Source organism: Oratosquilla oratoria, chromosome 30 (genome assembly GCF_046742065.1).
Source record: "Oratosquilla oratoria isolate Oo_2021 chromosome 30, ASM4674206v1, whole genome shotgun sequence".
Lineage (NCBI taxonomy): Eukaryota > Metazoa > Arthropoda > Malacostraca > Stomatopoda > Squillidae > Oratosquilla > Oratosquilla oratoria.
This window is the reverse complement of record NC_134806.1, coordinates 825134-847474: the sequence shown is the minus strand read 5'-3', so window position 1 is coordinate 847474 and position 22341 is coordinate 825134. Positions and strand designations below refer to the sequence as shown.

Below are 22341 nucleotides of genomic sequence, written 5' to 3'. Positions count from 1 at the left end.
CTTAGAATTTGGAATTTAGGTCTTCTAGGATTTTCATGCACATACACACGTGATTCAGACCCGATGGGATGTATTCTGTTTTTGTTATACGAATAACGAATATGTAATAAATATTGCTGTGAATAATTAGTGAATACAGGAACATGGAGATAAATGTAAGAATGTGTACACACAAACAGGTGTGCATAAAATCATGCATACATACATGCATATATATGTACATACATGCATACATATACACACACATACATACATATGTACATAAATACGTACATACATATATATACACACATTCAACCATACATACATATATATATACATACATGTATATATATACAAGCATACATGCATGCACACATACGTACATACATACATACATACATAGATACATACATACATGGAAATGCCCCTTCAAAGTGAGGTGGTCCGATACCGCCTGGAATCAAGGCGTGGCTGCAGCGGCATGGGAATGCAGTCATAAATCCCAAGTTTTAACCCAGATCCGGGTCTCATCCTACGAAGAAGGGATTTGGCAAATCAAATCAGACCATATTACACACACTCATACTTGCAAAAATGCACATACAGGCATGAACTTATATATATATATATATATATATATATATATATATATATATATAGAGAGAGAGAGAGAGAGAGAGAGAGAGAGAGAGAGAGAGAGAGAGAGACTGACAGACAGACAGGCACTGACAAAGACAGACACTGTCTCACTATTTTGTTAGTGTGTACAATTTTTGTACACATGTACATATGTAATACATTATACCCTCGCATATGTACACATACTACAAATACCGTATATACAAACACATGTACATACAGTATATACTGTATATATATATATATATATATATATATATATGTATATTGTATACATAAACACTTATGTACATATATATATATATATATATACAGTATATATACATATATATATGTATATATATATATATATATATATTTGTATACATATATACGTATATACATATACATATGTACATATACATATATATGTTTTCATAACAATATCATACACTGATGCAAAATTTTCATAAACATCAACAACATTCTTGTTAGTTTTAATCAAGCACTCAGAGTGACAATTTTCTAGATTTTTTAAAAATTAATTATTGAGTTGATCTGTGGATTATCGAGTCTTGTTAGTGACGCTAACCACTGAATAGAATAGTCTGTCAATAACAGAAATAAAACAGTTAAGTATTTGTCACTCTGTTAAGTGTTTAGCGATACAGACAGATCCATGTATTGGGGTTTTCTAAATAAAATAAAAAGAAATAGAATAGAATATAATAAGATAGAATAAAATAAAATTAAATAGCATGCACTAAAATAAAATAAGACGAAACACAAATTCTTCATTATTCGGAAATCTCCAATATTCAGAATATTTTTTCTCCAAAATTCGGAACAGATGTTCCCAAATCCAAAGAATTCTTCAAACCAGAAACACTTTCCAAAAGTCTGGTACCTTTCTGGAAGGCGCTTTCTTTCCAGATATTGGAGACTTTCTGAATTTGAGAGGTTCCGAATAGAGGGAGGGAGAGAGCGCTACATGCACATAATATTTTATTTCATCTTTTTTTTTTTCCCGTCCCATCGAGCTGAATCTCGTTCTCAGCACTGCAAATCCAGGTTCTTCTTCAGTCGATCTTGGTGTCCTCGTACCTCCTCACGAGGCCCAACCACCGAGGAAGGAGAAGTGCTCCTTGAGGGAAAGCACTACCTCCTTCTTCATTTGAGAGGGTGACACCAAATTCTTACCACAAAATCACTTTGTCAAAAAAAAAAAAAAAAAAATCACCCTGTCACCTTGTACACTTTATACATCAAGGTGTCATCCTTGTAAGCTTGTCACACGGTTAGATTTTTACCCTAGTAAGCTTATCACATTGTCAAATTTTCACCCTCGTGAGCCTTTCACATCGCCAAATATTCACCCTTGTTCACCCTTGTACCCTGTATACAGAAATATATTGTCTCCTTTGTAAACTTTATATATAAGATTTTTACCTTTGTATGCTTGTTCACATCGCCAATTTTTCACCTTTGTATGCCTTTCGCATCGCCAAATTTTCACCCTCGCAAGTTTTACACCATACACACTTTCACATTTTCACAATAACCACCAAGCCTTGCCATCTCTGTCCGTTTCTCTTCTTGGTGTTCCTGTCCCGCTTGCCACCTCATTGGCTCTATTTCGGTTGATATCAAACAAGAAATCCTATTCCCTCCTCCACCTCCTGCCTTCCCACCCAGTCATCAAAGACCGTTACAAAACGGTTGAAAACCGTTGGAGCGGGATGAGAAAGGGAGGCCCAGAGAAAGGTGGAGAACGAAGGGGAGAGACCTTGAAGTGAAGAGCAAAATTTCCAAAAGACGTGCAAATGTTCCAGAAAGCCATGGACGAGGAGGAAAGTAACAGAGTGGAAGTGAGGTACACTTAGGTCTCATAATCCAACACTCGTCAACCTCCCACTTGTGCGGACGTTTGGACCCAGGACATAAACCCATTTCGGGAATTGGTGGTGCTTTATGTCCTAGGCCTATTCTCAAAGTGGGTTTATGTCCTTGGCCCAAACGTCCGCAGAAGTGGCGGTTGGTGAGTGTTGGATTAAAAGACTTGGGTGTACTGATATGAGAGACGGAAGGGAGTGACGAGTTAAGATGATACGAAGGAGAGGGAGAGGAGGAGGAGGAGGAGAGATAGTAGTGGGTTAGGTGTGTACGATGGTATCTGTGTGATTAAAAGTTTTTCTATGTCCAGAAAGAATGCTTCTTGACCTCCTGAAGGATGAAAGGAACTCGCTCCTTCATCTGCGAAAGATTCCTCCGAAGTCTTCTCAGTTTTCTTGAAGGATGTCTGTTGGGAAGCAAAAGACGAATGCTTGAAGAGTGTTTGGTCAGAGAAATTGGCGAAGGATGAGGAAAGAAAGAGCATAAAAGCGATAGCTGTTTGAAGGCCCGTTAGGTTTAAGGTTTGAAGTGTCTTCATTGGATGATGTCGCCTGGAAAGTTGTGGGCAGCGTTTACCTTTAGGTCGTAGATTTACGATGTGTCTATTACGACCTCGTTGAGTTAGGTGTATCGTCAGTTTTTGACCTAAAGATATACGCTTGGAAATCTTCCCGGAAGACTTCATTCACTGTAGTATTTATGAGTGAAACATGAGTTCTACACGAAGAATGGAAGACAGCCCTTTGATATCGATGTACAAAAAAGAGTGTAGACGAAGAATGGGAGTGTCTGAGTGATATTTGTAAATGAATTTTTCAAGAAATTCTACAAGAAGTATGCGAGGTGTATAAACGATGATTGCAGGAAACGTGTTCAGAGAATGCGAGATCAGTTCACGGTGAGTCTGCAAGAAGAATGCGAGGAGTGCCAGATGTGCGTGAGAAGTCTTCAAGGGGAGCGTGAGGTTTCTGCAAGTGCAAAAGAGTCTGCAAGAAGAACATAAGGTGTCTGCAAGATCGGTGAGCTCGAAGTCAGTAAAAGGAACGTGAGGTGTCTGCGAGTACGCAAGAGTCTCAAGGAAAGAATGCAAATGGTCTGCAAGAAGAAAACAAGGTGTCTGCGAGATCGATGAGCTCGAAGTCTGCAAGAAGAACACGAGGTGTCTGCCAGATCAATGAGCTCGAAGTCTGCAAGAAGAACGCGAGGTGTCTGCGGGTACGAAAGAGTCTGTAAGAACGAACGCAAAGAGTTTTCGAGCTCGGTGCGTGCGGAGTCTGCAAGAACGCAAGAGTCTGTAAGAACGAATACGAAAAGTCCTCGAGTTCGGTGCTTGCGAAGTCTGCAAGAAGAACGCGAGGTGTCTGCAAGAATGCACAAATCTGTAAGAACGAATACGAAAAGTCTCTGAGACCGGTGCACGCAAAGTCTGCAAGAAGAACGCGAGGTGTCTGCAAGAACGCAAGAGTTTGTAAGGACGAACACGAAAAGTCTTCGAGTTCGGTGCGTGCGAAGTCTGCAAGAAGAACGCGAGGTCGCTGCAGGAATGCAAGAGTTTGTAAGGACGAACACAAAAAGTGTTTGAGCTCGTAGCGTGCAAAGTCTGCAAGAAGAACGCGAGGTGTCTGCAAGAAAGCAAGAGTCTATAAGAACGAACACGAAAAGTCTTCGAGTTCGGTGCTTGCGAAGCCTGCAAGAAGAACACGAGGTATCTGCAAGAACAAACACGAAAAGTCTTCGAGTTCGGTGCATGTGAAGTCTGCAAGAAGAACACGAGGTGTCTGCAAGAACGAACGCGAAAAGTCTTCAAGTTCGGTGCATGTGAAGTCTGAAAGAAATTTCGAATGCTTGATAGAAACACGATGGACATCTACAAGGGCCTCCCTGACTCCCTTTCTTCCCTCGCGTCCTCCCTCTGCAGCCAACACATCCCATTCCTGGAATCGCCGTCAGCCGACCGCCGCAGCCACTCCGAGCGCCGAATTCGCCAAAAGCATAAGGAGGCCATGATGAGCGGGGTCGACGAAGGCGACGACTCAGACTCGTCCAGATCGTCGTCCGCTTCGTCCGGAGGGCCTCAAGGGTCTCGGTGGTATACGGTCCTCGCCCTGCCCTTTTCTGACGTCACGGTGGGGAAGAGGGAGCTCGTGGCTAGGGTCACGCCCAGGGCGGGGCTCTACTCCACCAGTACCTAGTAGATGTCCTCCCATCCAGCCCATACACCCACCCAACCCTGAGGTACGAACTGACGTCCCATGTCCTCCCTTCACCTGACCCTTCTCCACCCTTTACCCTTGCCTCTTCCCCTTTTTCCCCCTTTTCCCCTAACCCTTCCCCTTCTCCTACCCTCTCCCCTGCCCCTCCTCCGCCCTTTCCCCTCCTCCTCCCTTTCCCCTGCCCTTCCCCCACCTTTCTCCTGGCCCTTCCCTCTATCCTCATGCCCCTCCCCCTGCCCCTTCTCCTCATGCCCCTCCCCTTCCCCCTTCCCCCTTCTCCTCCCTTCTCCTGTCCTTTCCCCCTCTCCCCCTGCTCGTTCCCCCTTCTCCTCCCTTTACCCTGTCCCTTCCTCCTTTCTCCTACAGTTTCTCCCCCTTCCCCTCCTCCCCTTCTTCCTACGCCCACTTCGACTTCCCCCCTCTCTCCCTGGTCCCCCCGTCTGTCTCTTTCTTCCTCTTGCTCCCTCCTCCTCCTCCTTCCCACTTTCCTCCTTCTCCTCCTTCCCTTGCTTTTCCTCCTCCTCCTCCTTCTCCTCCCCAAAAGTTTCCTGATAATGAGACTCTTCCATTGTATCCCACCCACATTGTCCCCCCCAACTCCATCTCTGACTTCCCCCCCACCCCTTCCTCACCCCTCCCCATACACACACACCAATTTCCCAACTCCCTGACTATGCTCCCTAACTAAGGGAGTAGACTTACCAGGATTCTGGTTTTTGACCAAGGACAAAAGAACTACTTTGGGTTGGGAGGGCGGGGGGGGGGGGATACTTCATTACCTCATTCCGTTTTCTTTCGTGTAATTTCCCATTTTCTTCACACTTCTTTCCTAGCCAGCTTTTGCTTAGTCATCTTTCTTTGTCGTTTATGAACTGTGCTTCTTAGACAATACCATCTAGACAAATCTAGCTACGCTTGCTTGGAATCCATTGTGTGAAGATTTGTGTGTGCGTGTGCCCTAGTGTATACGTGTGCACATGCGCGCACTTAACATTTTAAAAAATATATATTTTCTTGTGTTTATTTGCTTTTCCAAGCATCATTTCTGTAGATGTAAGAATCTTCTTTCTTCTGTCTTTTACTGCTTTGAGTGCCCAAGCACCAACGCCCAATCTTTTCATTGTACCAAAAAGCTCATGTTTTCATTAAACAAAACTTCATATGAAAAATAGTAAGAACATGCTATCAAAAATATGGTTATATGGTATTCCGAATGAGTACACACACACACACACACACACACACACACACACACACACACACACACACACAACGTTTTTTGTGTATATTATATATATATATGTATATATATATATATATATATATATATATATGTATGTATAAATATATATATATATATATATATATATATATATATAGTAGCAGATGAGGTTAAAAGTTATTGAAAATTTATCTTTATTATCTTCTTGCGTATAGTCTCTATACGACGAAAATTTTAGTTGTCAAGTTCTGTAAATTTACTTAGTAGACCTTTTATCGTGGCCGACGTTTCGGAACTCTGTTGTTCCATCTTCAGGGTGAATTGCTCTGTTATGTTGTTTGTTCTGCTTATATATGGGATGTGTGGATCATAGGCAGTGTATCATAGACACTCTATCATAGACACTGTCTGTGAACCACATATCCCATATATAACCAGAACAAACAACATGACACAGTAAATCGCCCCTGAAGATGGAACAAGGTAGTTCCGAAACGTCCGCCACGATAAAAGGTCTACTAAGTAGACTTGCAGAACTTGACAAGTCAAATGTTCGTTGTATAGAGAATATATGCAAGAAAATAATTAATTAATAACGAATCTTCAATAGCTTCTAACTTCGTCTGCCATCAAGAAAATATCCCATTATATATATATATATATATATATATATATATATATATATATATATATATATATATGTGTGTGTGTGTGTGTGTGTGTGTGTGTGTGTGTGTGTGTGTGTGTGTGAATCTTGGCAGCAGGTTTTTTTTTAAACATGTTTTGTTAAAAACAACTGCGCATTCGGCGCTACAAAGCTTCTTAAGTAGACTTTCAAGTCTTCTGAACGTGGATTTCTGATTATCATTATTATTCCGCCTGTCCTGTGATAATCAGAAATCCACGTTCAGAAGACTTGAAAGTCTACTTAAGAAGCTTTGTAGCGCCGAATGCGCAGTTGTTTTTAACAAAACATATATATATATATATATATATATATATATATATATATATATATATATATATGTGTGTGTGTGTGTGTGTGTGTGTGTGTGTGTGTGTGTGTGTGTGTGTGTGTGTGTGTGTGTGTGTGTGTGTGTGTGTGTGTGCACAATAGACATTCTTACATCTTTATGCTTCTCTATAATCATCTAAATGTATGCATTTATGTAAATAGTCCTACACTTATATCTATAATTCTCATATACAGTGTATACCATTTTCCACAATTTATAGACTATAGGATGTATGTTTATTTTATAAATCTTACTTCATAAGCTATAGGATATTTTTTTGTAAATTTCATGTTATAAATCAAGTGAATGTTACTTTATGAAATGATGTAAAGAGGGCGTTCATTGATATATGAAAAAAACGATAAATTTAGCAACACCAGACCGCTACGTACATTGGGACATTTCTATCTTTCCCTTTCCCTTGGAATCGTCGTTAGGAATTTGTTTTTTGTCGTGTCATTTGACCCAAGTGACGCGTGTCACTTGTGTCACGTTATGTGCTACCCAACAATAACATTATCAGTAACGACAATGGCGGTTGTAACAATAACAATAATAACAATATCAAGGTCAAAAACAACAACAACAACAATCCTTAATTTTGGTCTACGTGACTTTAGGAACCTTTAGACATTTTATATATTCATTTATTTTATATTATTTTTATATGATCTATTTATTCTATTTTATATATTTTCATTTTATTTGATTTTATTTTTGTCTAGTTTCCAGTTAGAAAGATCTAGAATACTTGATTCTATTAATGGCATTGGCGTGGGAGAAGGTAGAAGTGGTGTATGCCATGTTCTTTATTAAATATATTATTCATTTTTAATTTATTCGTTCATTTATTCATTTATCTATTTACTCATTCGCTTATTTCATTATTCTTTTATTTATTCATTCATCTATTGATTCCCTTAATCATTCATGTATTCTTATTCATCTATTCATTATCAACTGATTTCTCTATTATTTATTTGTTTATTCATTTATCTATTTATTTTTCATTTGTTTGTTGATTGATTGATTGATTGTTCATTGTCTGTACTAATAAAGACGTTCAATGTGTTCATTGAACATAGATAATGAACACAGACTGAACTTGCACTTCATTTCCATAATACATTTCTATCACCGATCATTACTCTCCTGTGATCGATTTTCTCCCACTTTTCAACAAGTAAACAAATCTTTGTGACCGTGGCTGAAAAAGTAGTTTAATACTCTCTTGTCATTTATTTCTTCCTACTTCTTTTCAACAAATAAAGATATTTTGTGATCCTTGCTTCAAACAAAAAATTTCATCTTTACACATTACACACTTTTTGTTTAACTTTCTTATTTTCTGTCTGCATGATTTGTCGTGTTTCGTGTTTCTTAATTTTCAGATTGGGTAGCGATTGAAATGACATTTCAGTTGTAGTACAAACATTATATGCCTACAGTAAAATTATCAATCTAAATTATCCAAAAATCTTTATCCTATTTATGCATGGAAATCAATCGAAATGAATCGTTCATCAAAACAGAATTATTTTAAATATAAAACGAAAGTTTCAAGCCAAAACCGCAGGAAGAATTGATGCTATTTCAGAACATTTGAGATGTTAGTGATTTTACTCGTAAAGACACTGGAAAACACATAAACGCTAATGACAGTAATAACATAATTTGATGCAGTAATAACCGTGCCAAAATTGTTAATAACAATAATAAAATGAGAAATAATTCTCGTTATTTTTATAAATTTCAAAAGTAACAAATTTAAAACGACATGACGTCATCACTATCTGTTCCTACTTTGGCTACGGCATCATGTGATCTTTCCTCCTTCGGCCACTGCAAATAACAGAGAAGGACATATTGGCAGTATAGGTAATACATACATGCATAGAGAATTTTAATTAATTTTGTATCATGAAGGACTAGGAGGGCCAACACTTTTGATTAGGACTGTTAGTAAGAATTTTGAATTAGGCACACCGAAAAACCTTTAAAGGATTCATTTTAGACGGAAATAACAAAATGACAAGCAGGTTACCCCCTAAGCGAAATAGGCCAGTTCCAGAATTGTCACACACACACCCCCCCCCTTTCCACTATAGTCCTTGTGCTACAAGGAGTCCGTTCAGTGTGGAGGAGAAGCGGGAATTCCCCCGAGTGCGATGGTGCCAATTTGACCAAATTATCGGATCGTCACTGTGACCTGTCTCACCCAGCGACACCTCGACGTGGCACCATGGGGGAAAAAGCGCTGTTGCCACGTGTCATAGAACTGATTCAAATCTTATATTCCTAAAAAAGTGATACTCATTGTATTATACAGCATCTTTGACTATATACAGAATATAAAAAACAATTTCAAATGACACATAGCTGGGAAACAAGAGAGAGAGAATGAGGTATGTACTAAGGTTGATTTGGCACCATGGCTCATGACGTATGCCACTCCTTGAACGGACTTTTTGGGGTGCACAGAGTATAGGACGTTTCAGAATAGACCTAACGCCTGTTTCCTGATCCTGTAACCTGTGCCGTGAGAGAATTTTAATCTCACGACTCTCACGACTCTCACTACATCTCACTACTCTCACTAAATCTTACTTGAATGTTAGAATAATGTGATACTATTAATGTTAGAATATTAATTGCATGGATAATTTATGATAAGATGCACGAACCGGTTTGATTTGCCCGTGTAACTAACACATAATATATATATACACACATGTACAATGTACACATATATATGCACTAAAGTACACACACACACACACACACACACACATATATATATATATATATATATATATATATACTTATATATATATATACTTATACATATATGTATATATATACACTTATGTATATATATATACATATATATATATATATATATATATATATACTTATATATGTATGTATATAAACACGCATACAAATCGCATGTTCATATTTGTACTTGATTGTGAAAACATTTGAAAACCGCGACGATCAACAAGGTGATGGCTTATTCTATGCTGTTGCTTGAGGTCTAATCACACTATACCGTTTGTCAGCCTTCTTAGCGTGACGTCATAAATTACGCCATCCATGTCATCTCTGACGTCATTAATGACATCATCTATGACGTCATGCTGTGCCCGCTCAGTGGTCAACTTATGTGGAAGGGGATTCTTTCTGTGGCTTGTTTATAAAGTGGACGCCCCGTTCTGATTGGAGATTTTGTATCAGGTTTCTGGAAGAGTCTAGGGCACATATGACGGTCAGTCAGCGTGTACGACCTGATGTCACTGATGGCATGTCTAAAACGGTATAGTGTCTTCCACCTCTGCAACCTAAAGCCTTGTCCACGGCTTGAGCATCCCACAGTGTCTGCAGACACGAAAGAGAATATTCATTTTGTGACGAACTCAGTCACCACCAGAGCGTGGTCCTCCAACACGGAGATCAATATTCTCGCTTATAGCAACAGACACTGTCAGGAGCTCGAGCCATGGACGTGGCTTAAAGAACTTTAGGCCAGATTCGAACTGCACGAACCGATGGGAGAACAGTTCGAACTAGACACCCCCACCCCCTTCCCGAACGTCAAAGAACATAAGTTCTTCCGTGGCTTTTACGTATAAATCGTGGGATCATCTTCGAGAACGAACTGGGCTCATGAGCCCGACCTCCACCATGCAACAGAACACAGTGCGTATCTGGAGTTACAACTCCAGATCTGCCCTCCTTAGCCAATTCTCTCCTTACCATGCAGTAGTGCAAAGTTCGTAGAACGTTTGGAGTAACAACTCGAACCTTTCTACCAACCTGAGAACTCCTTCCAGCTCTGTCCGAAGTCTGTCCACTCTTTGTTCTTCTTGTCTAAAGCCAACCTGGTCTATAAATCACCTCTTATACGCCTTCATCTCTGGTATTGTGCATTGGTGGCGTAATGTGAGGCGTGCTGGTCTTGTATTCGCTTAGCTGTGGGTTCGAATCCCGCACTCCACTCCAGTTTCCAGCAATGCCTGTTAACTACCCGACAGTTACCAAAGCGCACATATACACAAGGCAAAGATGAGAGCTTCGGACGGAGCTACTCAGCGCCTCCTGGCGTACACTCCTTACCTTCTTCTTCTTCTTCTTCTTCTTGTGTATCAAATCTGTCTCCTTAAAACCCTCAGATCTTATTCTTCCTCTGTCTAAAGCCGACTTGTCCATCGAAACACCTTGTCACTGCGCTGTCACTCCTCTGGACATGGACGAAATGCGACCTCTTCAACTTGGTGACATAACTGACCATTTTATCTATGATGAGACAAAAAAAATAAACGATGTGCTGTGTCTTGCTGCATTGCCTCTGACTCCGAACAGTGGGCGGAATAGAGGAATGACCTTTCATCCACGAGAAGCTAAGCTGAGAGGGAGGGAAAGGGTGGTGGATGGGAGTGGATGCAAGCCTTGACTTGGCTACCCCCTTATGAGGGGGAAGAAGCCTTTGGTTATATAGATAAAGAGATAGATAAAAAAAGACGACGTAGTTCGATTAAAGGGAGACCCTCCTACTTTGGTGGCGTAAACGGAAGCGGGCTGGTCTCGCACTCGCTTAGTTCTGGGTTCGAATCCCGCACGTCCAGTTCTGGGTTCGAGTCCCGCACGTCCAGTTCTGGGTTCGAGTCCCGCACGTCCGATTCCCTGGAGTGAATGTTTATTACCTGCCTTAACAGTCGCAAAGGTGACGGCTTCGGCTGCAGCTACTCAGCGCCCCCAGGCGTAGGCTCCTTATCTTCACTGGAAGACGGGAGACGGGTCTAGTAGACAGGGAAGAGGTATAGACAGGTACTCATGATAAAAACAGGTAAAGTGAAGAAAGACGGGAAGGAAGGATTGTAATGTACAAACTCTTCCGAAGAGTAAAGTGATGACAGGATTTTTCTTTCTTTCGTGTTTTCTTTCTCTCTTTCTTTTTCTCTTTCTTTCTCTCTTTCTCTCTCTCTTTCATTCTCTCTTTCTTTCTCTTTCTTTCTCTCCTTCTTTCTTTCTATCTTTCTGTCTCTCTTTCTCTCCCTCTTTGTATCTTTCTTTTTGTTTTTCTTTCTGTCTTTCTTTCATTATTTGTTTCTTTCTGTCTCTTTCTTTCTTCCTCTTCCTTCCTTTCTTCCTCCTCTTCTTTCTCTCTCTCTCTGTCTTTCTTTCTTCCTTTTTCTCTCTATTTCCTTCTTTGTTGTATCTTTGTCTTTTTCTCTACCTTTCTTTTTTCTCTCCTTCCCTCTACCTTTTTTTTTCTACCTTTTGTCTTTCTTTTTTCTCTCAAGCTTCCTTTCTTTTTTTCTTCCTTTCCTGTGTCTTATTTTCTTCGTTTTTCTTTCTCTTCGGACCTCTTTCAAAGTCGTTCTATCCTCACACACTCGTGAAATACTTTACCCAATCTTCCCCTTTCCGTTCTTCCTTTTCGCTGATCACGAGCCGAACATCACAATCAGGTTCCATATTTAATCTTCCTCAGTAATGAGGGGTGGGGTGGGGGGTGACTTTATTTTTTGGGGGGTGGGGGTAGTAATGTCACTCCTACAGGCTTTGTTTGATCCCGTATGCTGGATAAAGTGGGATGGTTTAGCTTGTCAAAGGAGCATGGAGGCGGAGTGGGGGCAGTGGAATAAAGAGGCTACAACTATTAGAGCGGCGGGGACCACTTTAGTAACTGACGGAGCTCATAGGGGCTTTGAAGGCTGCAGAAGCGGCTCACAAGACCTTCAGGGGGCGCCGGGGGTCGCCGTCTTAGGAAAGAGGTGCCGGGGCAGTCGCTTAGGTAGTTCAGGAAGTCGGGATTTTCGGCACTGCAGTGGTTGCACTGGCGGTCTTCCGAGGTACACCTGGGATTGGGTTGCCAGAAGCAACGGTCCTCGAGACGCAGCCTGAAGATCCCTCTGGGAGTGGACCGGGGGAAGGACTAGAGGTTCATATGCCGTCAACCTCTTGTACCACCCCGACCGTTTGGGAAAAATCTGCCTCCAGACTGTGTACCAGTCTCATTCTTGACCGTTGACTGTCTCATTCTTGACCGTTGGCTATCTTTCTCTTAACCATTGGCTAGTTGATTCCTAAATGTTGGCTGACTTATTCTTAAACGTTTTAATTACTCATCTAATGATTGATTGATTGACTGGTTGATTGATCTATTTATTAATTTATATGTTTATTTAAATGTTTATCTACTTATGTACTTATTTTATTTTATTTATCTATTCATTTGTTTTGTTTATCTAATATATATATATATATATATATATATATATATGTATATATATATATGTTTATTTATTTTAATTTGTTTTAATTTTTTGTTTCTACTATGCTCTAGTAGTGTTGTACACACGGTGCGTATTTAGGTTAGTTTGCATGCACACGAGGGCAGAGGACTGGCACATTCCACTCCACACCATTTTCATTTCCAAACCAGTGGTTTCCAACCAGGAGAGGGACGGGACGGGAGCGGGACGGGGACGGGGGCGTCCATAGACGGGCGGGACGGGATGAGGGCGTCCATAGACGGGTGGGGGTGGTTGGTGACTTTTTGTTTCATTTATATTTTCATTTGACTCAAAGTGAGACAGATGCAGTCCAGAGGGAAGCTTTTGTTATACAATAGCCTATTCGGTCTCGTATATGATAAAAAAAAAAAGATAAACAAACAAATGAAAATAGGTAAACAGAATAAATGAATAAATAAGTAGATAAATAAATCAAAATAGTTTAAATAAATGAACAAACAAATAATATATACGAGGTAAATAAACAAATTAATAGATAGATCAATAATAGATTACATAGTTAAATGAATAAACACGTTAGTAAATAAGAAAATAAATGAATAGATAAATGTTGGAAATCATTGGCGGAGATAAAGAACTGCTTATTGCACAAAGCATGGCTTGCAAGCAAATACGTTAAATACAATAACACAGTTGCCTCCACTTTTAAGTACCACACCGGCCAATGCCTTCTAGGAAGTCGTATTATCTCCGAGTCGTACCCCAACGAGGTGGAAATCTCTTACGACCTCGTAAAGTTACGAGGATCGTAAATATACGATGTAAGGAAATACGCTGTAGTACTTATGAGTGATTCCAGGTGGGCATACACGGGGGAGCTACAGTTGGGTAAACAAGTTTATAAACTCTTAACTGGGAGTGCATTTGATGTCATAAAACATTTTAATTTATATTATTAGAATATTATCAAAATATCATTAATCATTATCAAATATTATCAAAATTATTCAACTAAGTTGTCCATCAGCGGTTGCTATAGCGACCAATGTAAACAAAAACCTCCGTTTTCTCTTCACACGTGACAAGCGTTTTCTTTGATTCTGTTGTTACCATATATCGAGTCTGCTTCACACCAAAAAGGGTCGAGGGAACTTGTTTTTCCAACTGTACATGTATTCCTAACACGCACATTTACACATAGACTGGACAATAACGTACACAACTACACACATGCACACAACATCTCGCTGATGTGACGCGTTGGGTTCTGATCTCGACTCACACACGTCCATTGGGCAAAGATGACGGCTTCGGCCACATTTAGGCGTTTACTGGTGTAAGATCTTTGCATATATACAGGAACGACTGTACAGTCAAATAAAATCAAATATCAATCTATACATTCAGTAGGGCCTGTCACGTACACACTAACACACACACACACACACACATACACGCGCGGTTTGTTGACGTAGTGGTTAGCGTCAAGGGCTGCCACACTGCAGGCCTAAAGTCGCACCCCAGTCAGTATGTAAACGCTTTCACTACTACAGCAAACTGTCACTGTCCCCCTTGAGCACGGGGATGGGCGTGTGGTGTGTTTGTGTAAAAGATCATAGCGTTACCCCTTGATCGGACTACATGACCTCTGAGCTCTTATTTGGGATGGTAGTTGTTGATCACGAGTCGTGCACGTTGTTCAAGACCATGGTGGTGAATCACACACATACACACACACACACACACACAGACACACAGAGGCAATTGTGAATCACATGCACACATACACACACACAGAGGCAATTGTGAATCACACACACACACACACACACAGAGGCAATTGTGAATCACACACACACACACACACACACACACACACACAGAGGCAATTGTGAATCACACACACACACACACACACACACACACACATACATACACACATACACATACATACATTCACACACACACACACACACACACACACACACATACACACACACACACACACATACAAAAGTAATTGTGAATCACATGCACACACATACACACAGAGACAATTGTGAATCACTTACACGTATACACATGCACACACATACACACACACACACACACAAACACACACACACGCAAACACACACACACACACACATACAGGCAATTGTGAATCACTTGCACACACACGTGCACACACACACAAACACAGACATTTGTGAATCACTTGTACACACACGTATACACATACACACACAAACACACACACACAGAAGTAATTGTGAATCACACACACACTGAGACATTTATGAGTCACATGCACACACACGCGTACCCACAGAGGCAGTTGTGAATCACATGAACACACACACGTACATACATGTACACACGCGTACACACAGGTACACACGCGTACACACGTGGTCCATCATTTAACCAACTGCTCCAGCTCACTAACTGCCTGTGACGCAACTAACCCGGTGCCACTAACTCTGACTTGCAGGTCCCGCGATTTGTAACGTAAAAGCCGCCCTTGAGTCCCACTTCACTCTCGAGTCCCACTTGCCCTCGCGTGTACTCGGTCTGGTGTTGCTTAGCCTCGAGGGTGTGGTCCTCGACCACATGCCTCCACCTTGCCCTTGACCTCTCCGTTACTCATCACGTCTTCGCTCGCAGGACTCAAAGCTCGCCCTCGAAGAACTATGTTCGGAGGCGCGACGACGGGACAGCCTCGTCCTTCGACTCGAGCTCGTCGACCGACGGCCACGGGCTCAACAAGTACTACAAGCGGGCATGGGAAAACCTACGGGAGGGGACCTCTCCGATGTCCCGGGAGAGCGAGAAGTCGCATGCACGCCTGAGCCGTACCGAAACACTCGACAACCCCGACTTTAGGTCGACCCGGTCCGTAGGGGCTCACGAGGGACTTCGGGACGGGTCCGAGATGACGGTGAACGACGTCGCTGCCATGTACACCCGGCCGGAGAAACGTCGACATCATCACCACCACCATAACCATCGCCACAAGTCCCGTGACCGTGAGGTGACTGACCGACACGACCGTGAGTGGAGGGACCGTGATCGTAGGAAGTACTAGAACAGTCTTGTACGGTCGACTCCTGCTGCTGACGTCAGCGAACTGCTTCTGAGCGGTTCCTGTAGACGTTCTCCTACTTCAGGGAGGCGTCGGATGCTCCAGTCAGGTTGTCCCAGGGTCGATGCTCAACAAGAACCCCAAGGAACGTCGATGTTGTTAAGAATTATTATTGTTGTTGTTGCCCTACTTACCTGGTGACGTCATGTCGTCACTAGCTGACCAAGGACTGATGTAGCTTTTGACAGACCGACAACGAGCGTGTGAGGATTGAAAGTGCTCAGATGTTTATTTATTTATATTTATTTTTTCCTCCAAGTGAGCAAGGCAAGAGCACGTGGGAAAAAGAAGTCAGTAAAAGCAAAAGAAACAAGACAAAAAGGGTTAACGTGGAGATTTTCTCGACTTCGGCAACTCAGGAACACGTGATCGATGTTGACTCCTGAGGATTTGTTCGCAACCTTCCTTCCTCTCCCTGCTAGCTCAGAAAGATGTGAATCCTTCGATTCTTTCGAAAAGCCGTAGCAACAAAATTGATTGACCAAAGCTGACCTGACCTGTGCCAACCACGTTTGACCATTGACATTGGGATTTGTAGTATAATTCTGGTTCATCTGTTCGTTATTTTCAGCTTCAGGGATTAAATTATATGGTTTTGATGGCTGTTGATGCTCATCTTCAGGTTTTACCGGATTGGGAAATCTTCTTGGGATCGAAAGCTTTATAGGAAAGCTTCTGAACCGATTTATTGGGTCTCATTAGTTTCTGATATTTATACTTCTCGTACAGAAACAGCGTGATTGTGTTCTCGCCTAACTCACACTTATAGGGGTAACTTTTGTTTTCAGTTTTTGGTATATCCTTTATTCACCTTTACCATTAATTAATGAAATTTGCATTTACACCCATCACCCTAAAAATATTGTATTTGATATTTATCCTTACATCTAGCAAGACTAGACTCTGTTCCCTTTGCTGTGGCATTATTTATTGTCTATAATCTTATAGAAGTTAATTGTAAGGTTTATGCAATTGCATATAGCTTTTAAGTCAGTTATATCCTCAGACCAACCACACTCGAGGAAATATTTGCTCCTATTCAGAGATGTAATGGTCTCAGCGAATGGCAAATTTCCTGAGAACAGATGATGAGCATTTTTATATATACATAGTAAGGCTTACATCTGAAGCTTACAGCACATTCGAACGTTGGTTATCAAATGAAGGTTTTGATAATCAGACAATTTTTTTTACAATACAAAATGTTGTCACCACTGAGTATGCAGGTACGGTACAGTATATGTACAGTCTGTCTTTCTTGTGGGGACATGCATATGAAGAAATCTAGAGAGAAGGAAATTGCTCATTACAAGCATATGAGGTCACTCACACTGCTTCAGGTCACAGGTGGCAGTCACTTCATGAAATCCTTGTACCCATGGTCAAATAATACATTCAGCTATTCTACTTGTCCATGATATCATGTGTACATGTAGCCAGAAGCCTCATACTTTATGATATGTGTAATAATCCCACTCATAACTGAACTGCTACCATCCGAACTCCAAGGGGTCCAATTTGTTCGGATATGGGAGGGATTACTGTACCTGAGGGCCAAAGATGGACTGACCACCTGCATTCCTGGTCGTCTCTCTTCGCCCCACCTGACAGTATCACCCCCAACCCCAACCAATGACGTCACAAATACATAAGCACCCTATCGCAAGGATGGAGGTAAGGTTTGGATATGGGAGGGATGAATGATGTCACAAATAAACCTCATTAACTTAAAGACAAGTTGTCCTAAAGTCTATAACCCAATTATCATTAAACAAGAAAAATCCAATTTCCTATTAACATTATTATATAATTTTTATGTAAAATAATGACCCATGATTAAAAACAGTTGCCTAGGATGTCTAAGCTTTGAAGATTATAGTGAAGTTTTCATGTTGTAGAACAAAGTTGCACTATCAGGTACTACTGACCTCATCAAATAAACCCATTCATTTGAGTAAGTATAGCATCTCCAACCTTGCCTTTACTTGTGTACATGTTGATATTTCACAGACTCAACAGCAGAGAAAAGACATAAATATTGTGTAACTGAAACTCATCATCCTACTCCCATGCAGTGGAAGAAACCCATGGTAGGGCAAAGCTCTGTCAGTTGTGGCAAGCCGCATATGCTGCAACATAAGAAAAATAGAGTTTTATCTGTTGTAGGCACATATTAATTCCACTAATGTTTATAGCTGTTGTAGTTCTTATTATCAAGTCTACTTTTAGATTTTACGAGTAGCACGTGTTTTTAATCTTTCTCATTTCTCCTTTTTGATTAGACACTTACAAATTCTAGATGTATCTTGTTTCATCACCTTGGACTTGAAATAAGACTTGGATTTCAATAGAACCACATGTGGATACTTCACTCACATTTTGTTCAGTATGAAAGGGTAGATGTTTCATTCCCGAGAAAATCCCATTTTCTTTAACACTGTGCCTGATATGTAGATGGTGTACCAATACAAGACCTTGAAGCAAACTCATGTAGTTGTACTGTAATTTCTTCTCTCTATATTCCTGGATACTTACCTACATAGCCTTGCACGTGCACATGTACATATCCAAATATATATATATTGTGCCCATGACTGTAGGTTTCTATTAGGAAGTCATATTATTTAGTAGAGGATCATACGAACCTTGGCCTCCATTAGCTATCCAGGACAAGCCAAAATTATGTATTCCTCTTTGTTATCACTTCCGTACACATAAATGTACCATATCAGGATGTCATCGTTGTCCACACACCTTCTATAGCCCATATAATAACCTGCAAACCTTATCTATGTCATTATTCCATCAGTCTTGCTCGTCAAATCATGCAATGAATTTCTCTGCATCAGGGATAGACCATTTCCTGTAGATGGGGGTAGTGAGTTTTCATACTGCTCCTTTGCCAGGCTTTTTCCATGTAGCCATGATCGAAATGGTCTCTCCTTATGGCAAATATTGTCGCATGGTTGAAAGAGAAATAGTTTGTGATGGAATGTAATATATTAATATAAAAAAATACATGTTGTTCTTTGGTTTGTGTTAAGTAATCTTTTTCTGGCTATGTACAATATTCATTATGCAATATGTACATATGTTATATGTAGCATACACAAACCTAAATAAAGTTCACATTACTTTATATTTCCCTTTCCTTATCCTTTTACAACAATCATGAGGGATATGAATGACCAAATTAGCGCCAAAGCATCTCTTAGATATCACTAAATTTGCAAATAAGAACATACGAACATAAGAAAAGAGATTGCAAGAGACCACAAGGCAGTTTCATATCTATCACCACTTATCATCCCCATCTATAAAGTTATCTAACCTTCTCTTAAAACAACCGATAGTTTCAGCGCTCGCTACGTGGTTACTAAGATTATTCCAATCATTGACCACTCTATTGGTAAACCAGTTCTTGCCTCTTTCCTTCTTAAATACATTGGTGGGCACTGAAAGTAATGCATTCAATCTCTGGGCGAACTACATCTGAAAACAATAATATTCATGAATTCATGCATTGAAGCATATTAAGCATCAGTTTCATCGATTTTGTAAATGAGATGTTGAAACGGCCCGAAGTGATTTCTTCTTGTCTGCTCTCTTAACTCTTGGGTGGATGAGTATGGAGGGATTGGGCCACCATTTTACCCACAGGTCGATGGGCACCAGGCCTCTCGCTGATTTACCTTGGACCCTAATCAGCCCAAAGGTGCGGACGCCAGAGGTAGACACCTGAAATCCAAAAATCCAACGAGAGACTCAAATTTGGCTGGGCCCTACACACGCACTCTTAGGTCCAGTTTCCTCCTATGTACCTCACAGTGCCCTGTGCATGACTCTCTTCCTCTGGAGCAGGTTTAGGCCAAATTGGCCGACCACATTATTTCCGTCAAAATCCATCAAAATCCTCCCGTCTACGTTGCAGTACACTGTGCACTATTATACCCATCTGGGACTAAGTTTAGGCCAAATCGGTGACCTGACGATTTTTGTCAAAATCCGTGGGTTACCCCCTTTGATTTGATTTGATTTGGGGTTGGGGGGGAGTCATATTGGTGACCTGCTCCAATTGGGCCACCATCTCGCCCACAGGTGGAAGGCCACCAGGCCTGCTGCCAGTTGCACTTGGACACCATTCAGGCCAAAGGCATGGGCGCCAAAGGCATGGGCGCCAAAGACAGAAGTGAAAAAAAAATATATATATACTCAAGCTCACGCACACGCCCTTGGGCCCAGGTTCCTCCCGTCTACTCGCCGTGATCTGGACATAACTCTCTCCTTCTGGGGTAAGTTTGGGCCAAAACAGTGTACCTGACGATTTTTGGGGGTCATTTTGGTCACCTGACCCGATTGGGTCACCACGTCACCCACAGATCGAGGGCCACCAAGCCTCCTGTGGAGTGCACTTGAACACCACGCAGGCCAAAGGCACGGGAGCCAGAAGCGGAGATGTGAAAAGGAAAACAAGTGCTCAATTTTGGCTAGTCACCACGCACACGCTTTTGGGCCCAGATTACTGCCGTGTACCTCGCTGTGGTCTGTCCACGACTCTCCCTCTGGAGTAAGATTGGGCCAAATCGGTCATCTGACAATTTTGGCCCAAATCCGTGGGTCCCCCTTTGCGTTTTTTCGGGAGTCATTTTGGTCTATATGGATCGCCCATACGGACCAGAGCCACATATCATTTTGTCTTTTGTAGAGGAAATCTCTATTCATAGAGAAATGATGATGCCTTATTATGCTGCGACTGTCCCTCAGTTATGCTGTGCCCCCACTCTTGTTACTTACCACTTCTCTGAATATTTATTTTCTCATTTCGCCGAACCCTGGGGTGGAGTAAAAAAAAACACTGCCACGAAGATTTCCACTTGAGTCGTATAAGGCGACAAAAATGGGACGGGGATAGGACTAGGCAACCTTCTCCCTGTAGCCTCAATGGGACAATGCTAAAAAATAAAGGCATAAGAGGTCTGGGAGGAGGTATCCAACCAGAACCCTAAGGTTTGGGTCTTTTAATGTGCGTGGGTGTGGTACAGATGAGAGTAAAAGGGAAGAGATAGGCAGTATGTTTGTGAGAGGAAAGATGGAAGGGCGAGTTTGAGTTTGGGAGTGTAGTTGGGAGGGTCTCAGGAGTGAAGAGAGGACGAGGGAGAGAAGGGGTGGCTATACTAGTAAGTGAAGAGATAGGTAAGCGTGTGGAGGAGTGGAAGGAAGTTTCTTCATGGTTAATGTGGATGAAAATGAAACTGGGAAGGGAGATGTGGTTTTTTGAAAGTGCATACGGGCCCGGTAGTAAGATGAGTGTAGAGGAATGGGATATTTTTTATAGATTTAAATGAGTACATAGAGGATTTAGGGAGAAATGTCAGTCTAGTGATATTGGGAGACCTTAATGTTAGGGTAGGAAAGGAACCAATAGACAGAGTGATTGGGAAGTGTGGAGTTCCAGGAAAAAATCGTAGTGGAGAGTTGATGGTGGAGATGTGCCTAGAGTGAGAGTTGATGATAGCAAATACAGTGTTTAGGAAGAAAGTCAAGCATAAGTATACATGGAAGAGGGTGGTGGATGGAAGTGTGGTAGATAGAGCGTTAATGGACTATATAGTGGTAACCAAGAGAATAGTAGGAAGAGTTAAGGATGTACATGTTCTAAGGGGAGGGAGTGGGGAATATAAGATAATTTTTGGTGGAAGGTAAATTGAGGGTGGAGGATAGATGGAGAAAGAGGAAAAGGACAGAATGTAGGGAGGTGCTTAAAGTGAACTGCTTAAATGAGAAAGACAAGGAGGAGTACAAGAAGAAACTGAGAGAGGAGAGTGAGTGAGTGAAGGATAGAGTAGAACTAGGAGTGGAGGAGGAATGGGGATGGTTCAAGGTGGGAGTCACAAGGTGTGCAAATATGGTGTGTGGAACAAGGATGATGGGAGGAAATAGAAGGAAGGGTAGTGAGTGGTGGGATGAGGAAGCAAAGAAGGTTGTAGAAGAA

The 22341-nt window shown here is 41.3% G+C and overlaps 1 protein-coding gene across 1 annotated transcript in view; it reads left to right on the top strand.

Annotated features, from left to right (window-relative positions):
• LOC143040967 (CUB and sushi domain-containing protein 3) overlaps positions 1-20597 on the top strand; it is a 141761-nt gene extending 121164 nt beyond the window's left edge. Inside the window, exon 13 of the mRNA XM_076212406.1 lies at positions 15872-20597. Coding sequence (XP_076068521.1) covers positions 15872-16292 — 421 coding nt within the window. The 3' untranslated portion in view covers positions 16293-20597. The remainder of the gene's footprint in view (positions 1-15871) is intronic.
• Positions 20598-22341: the final 1744 nt, after the last annotated feature.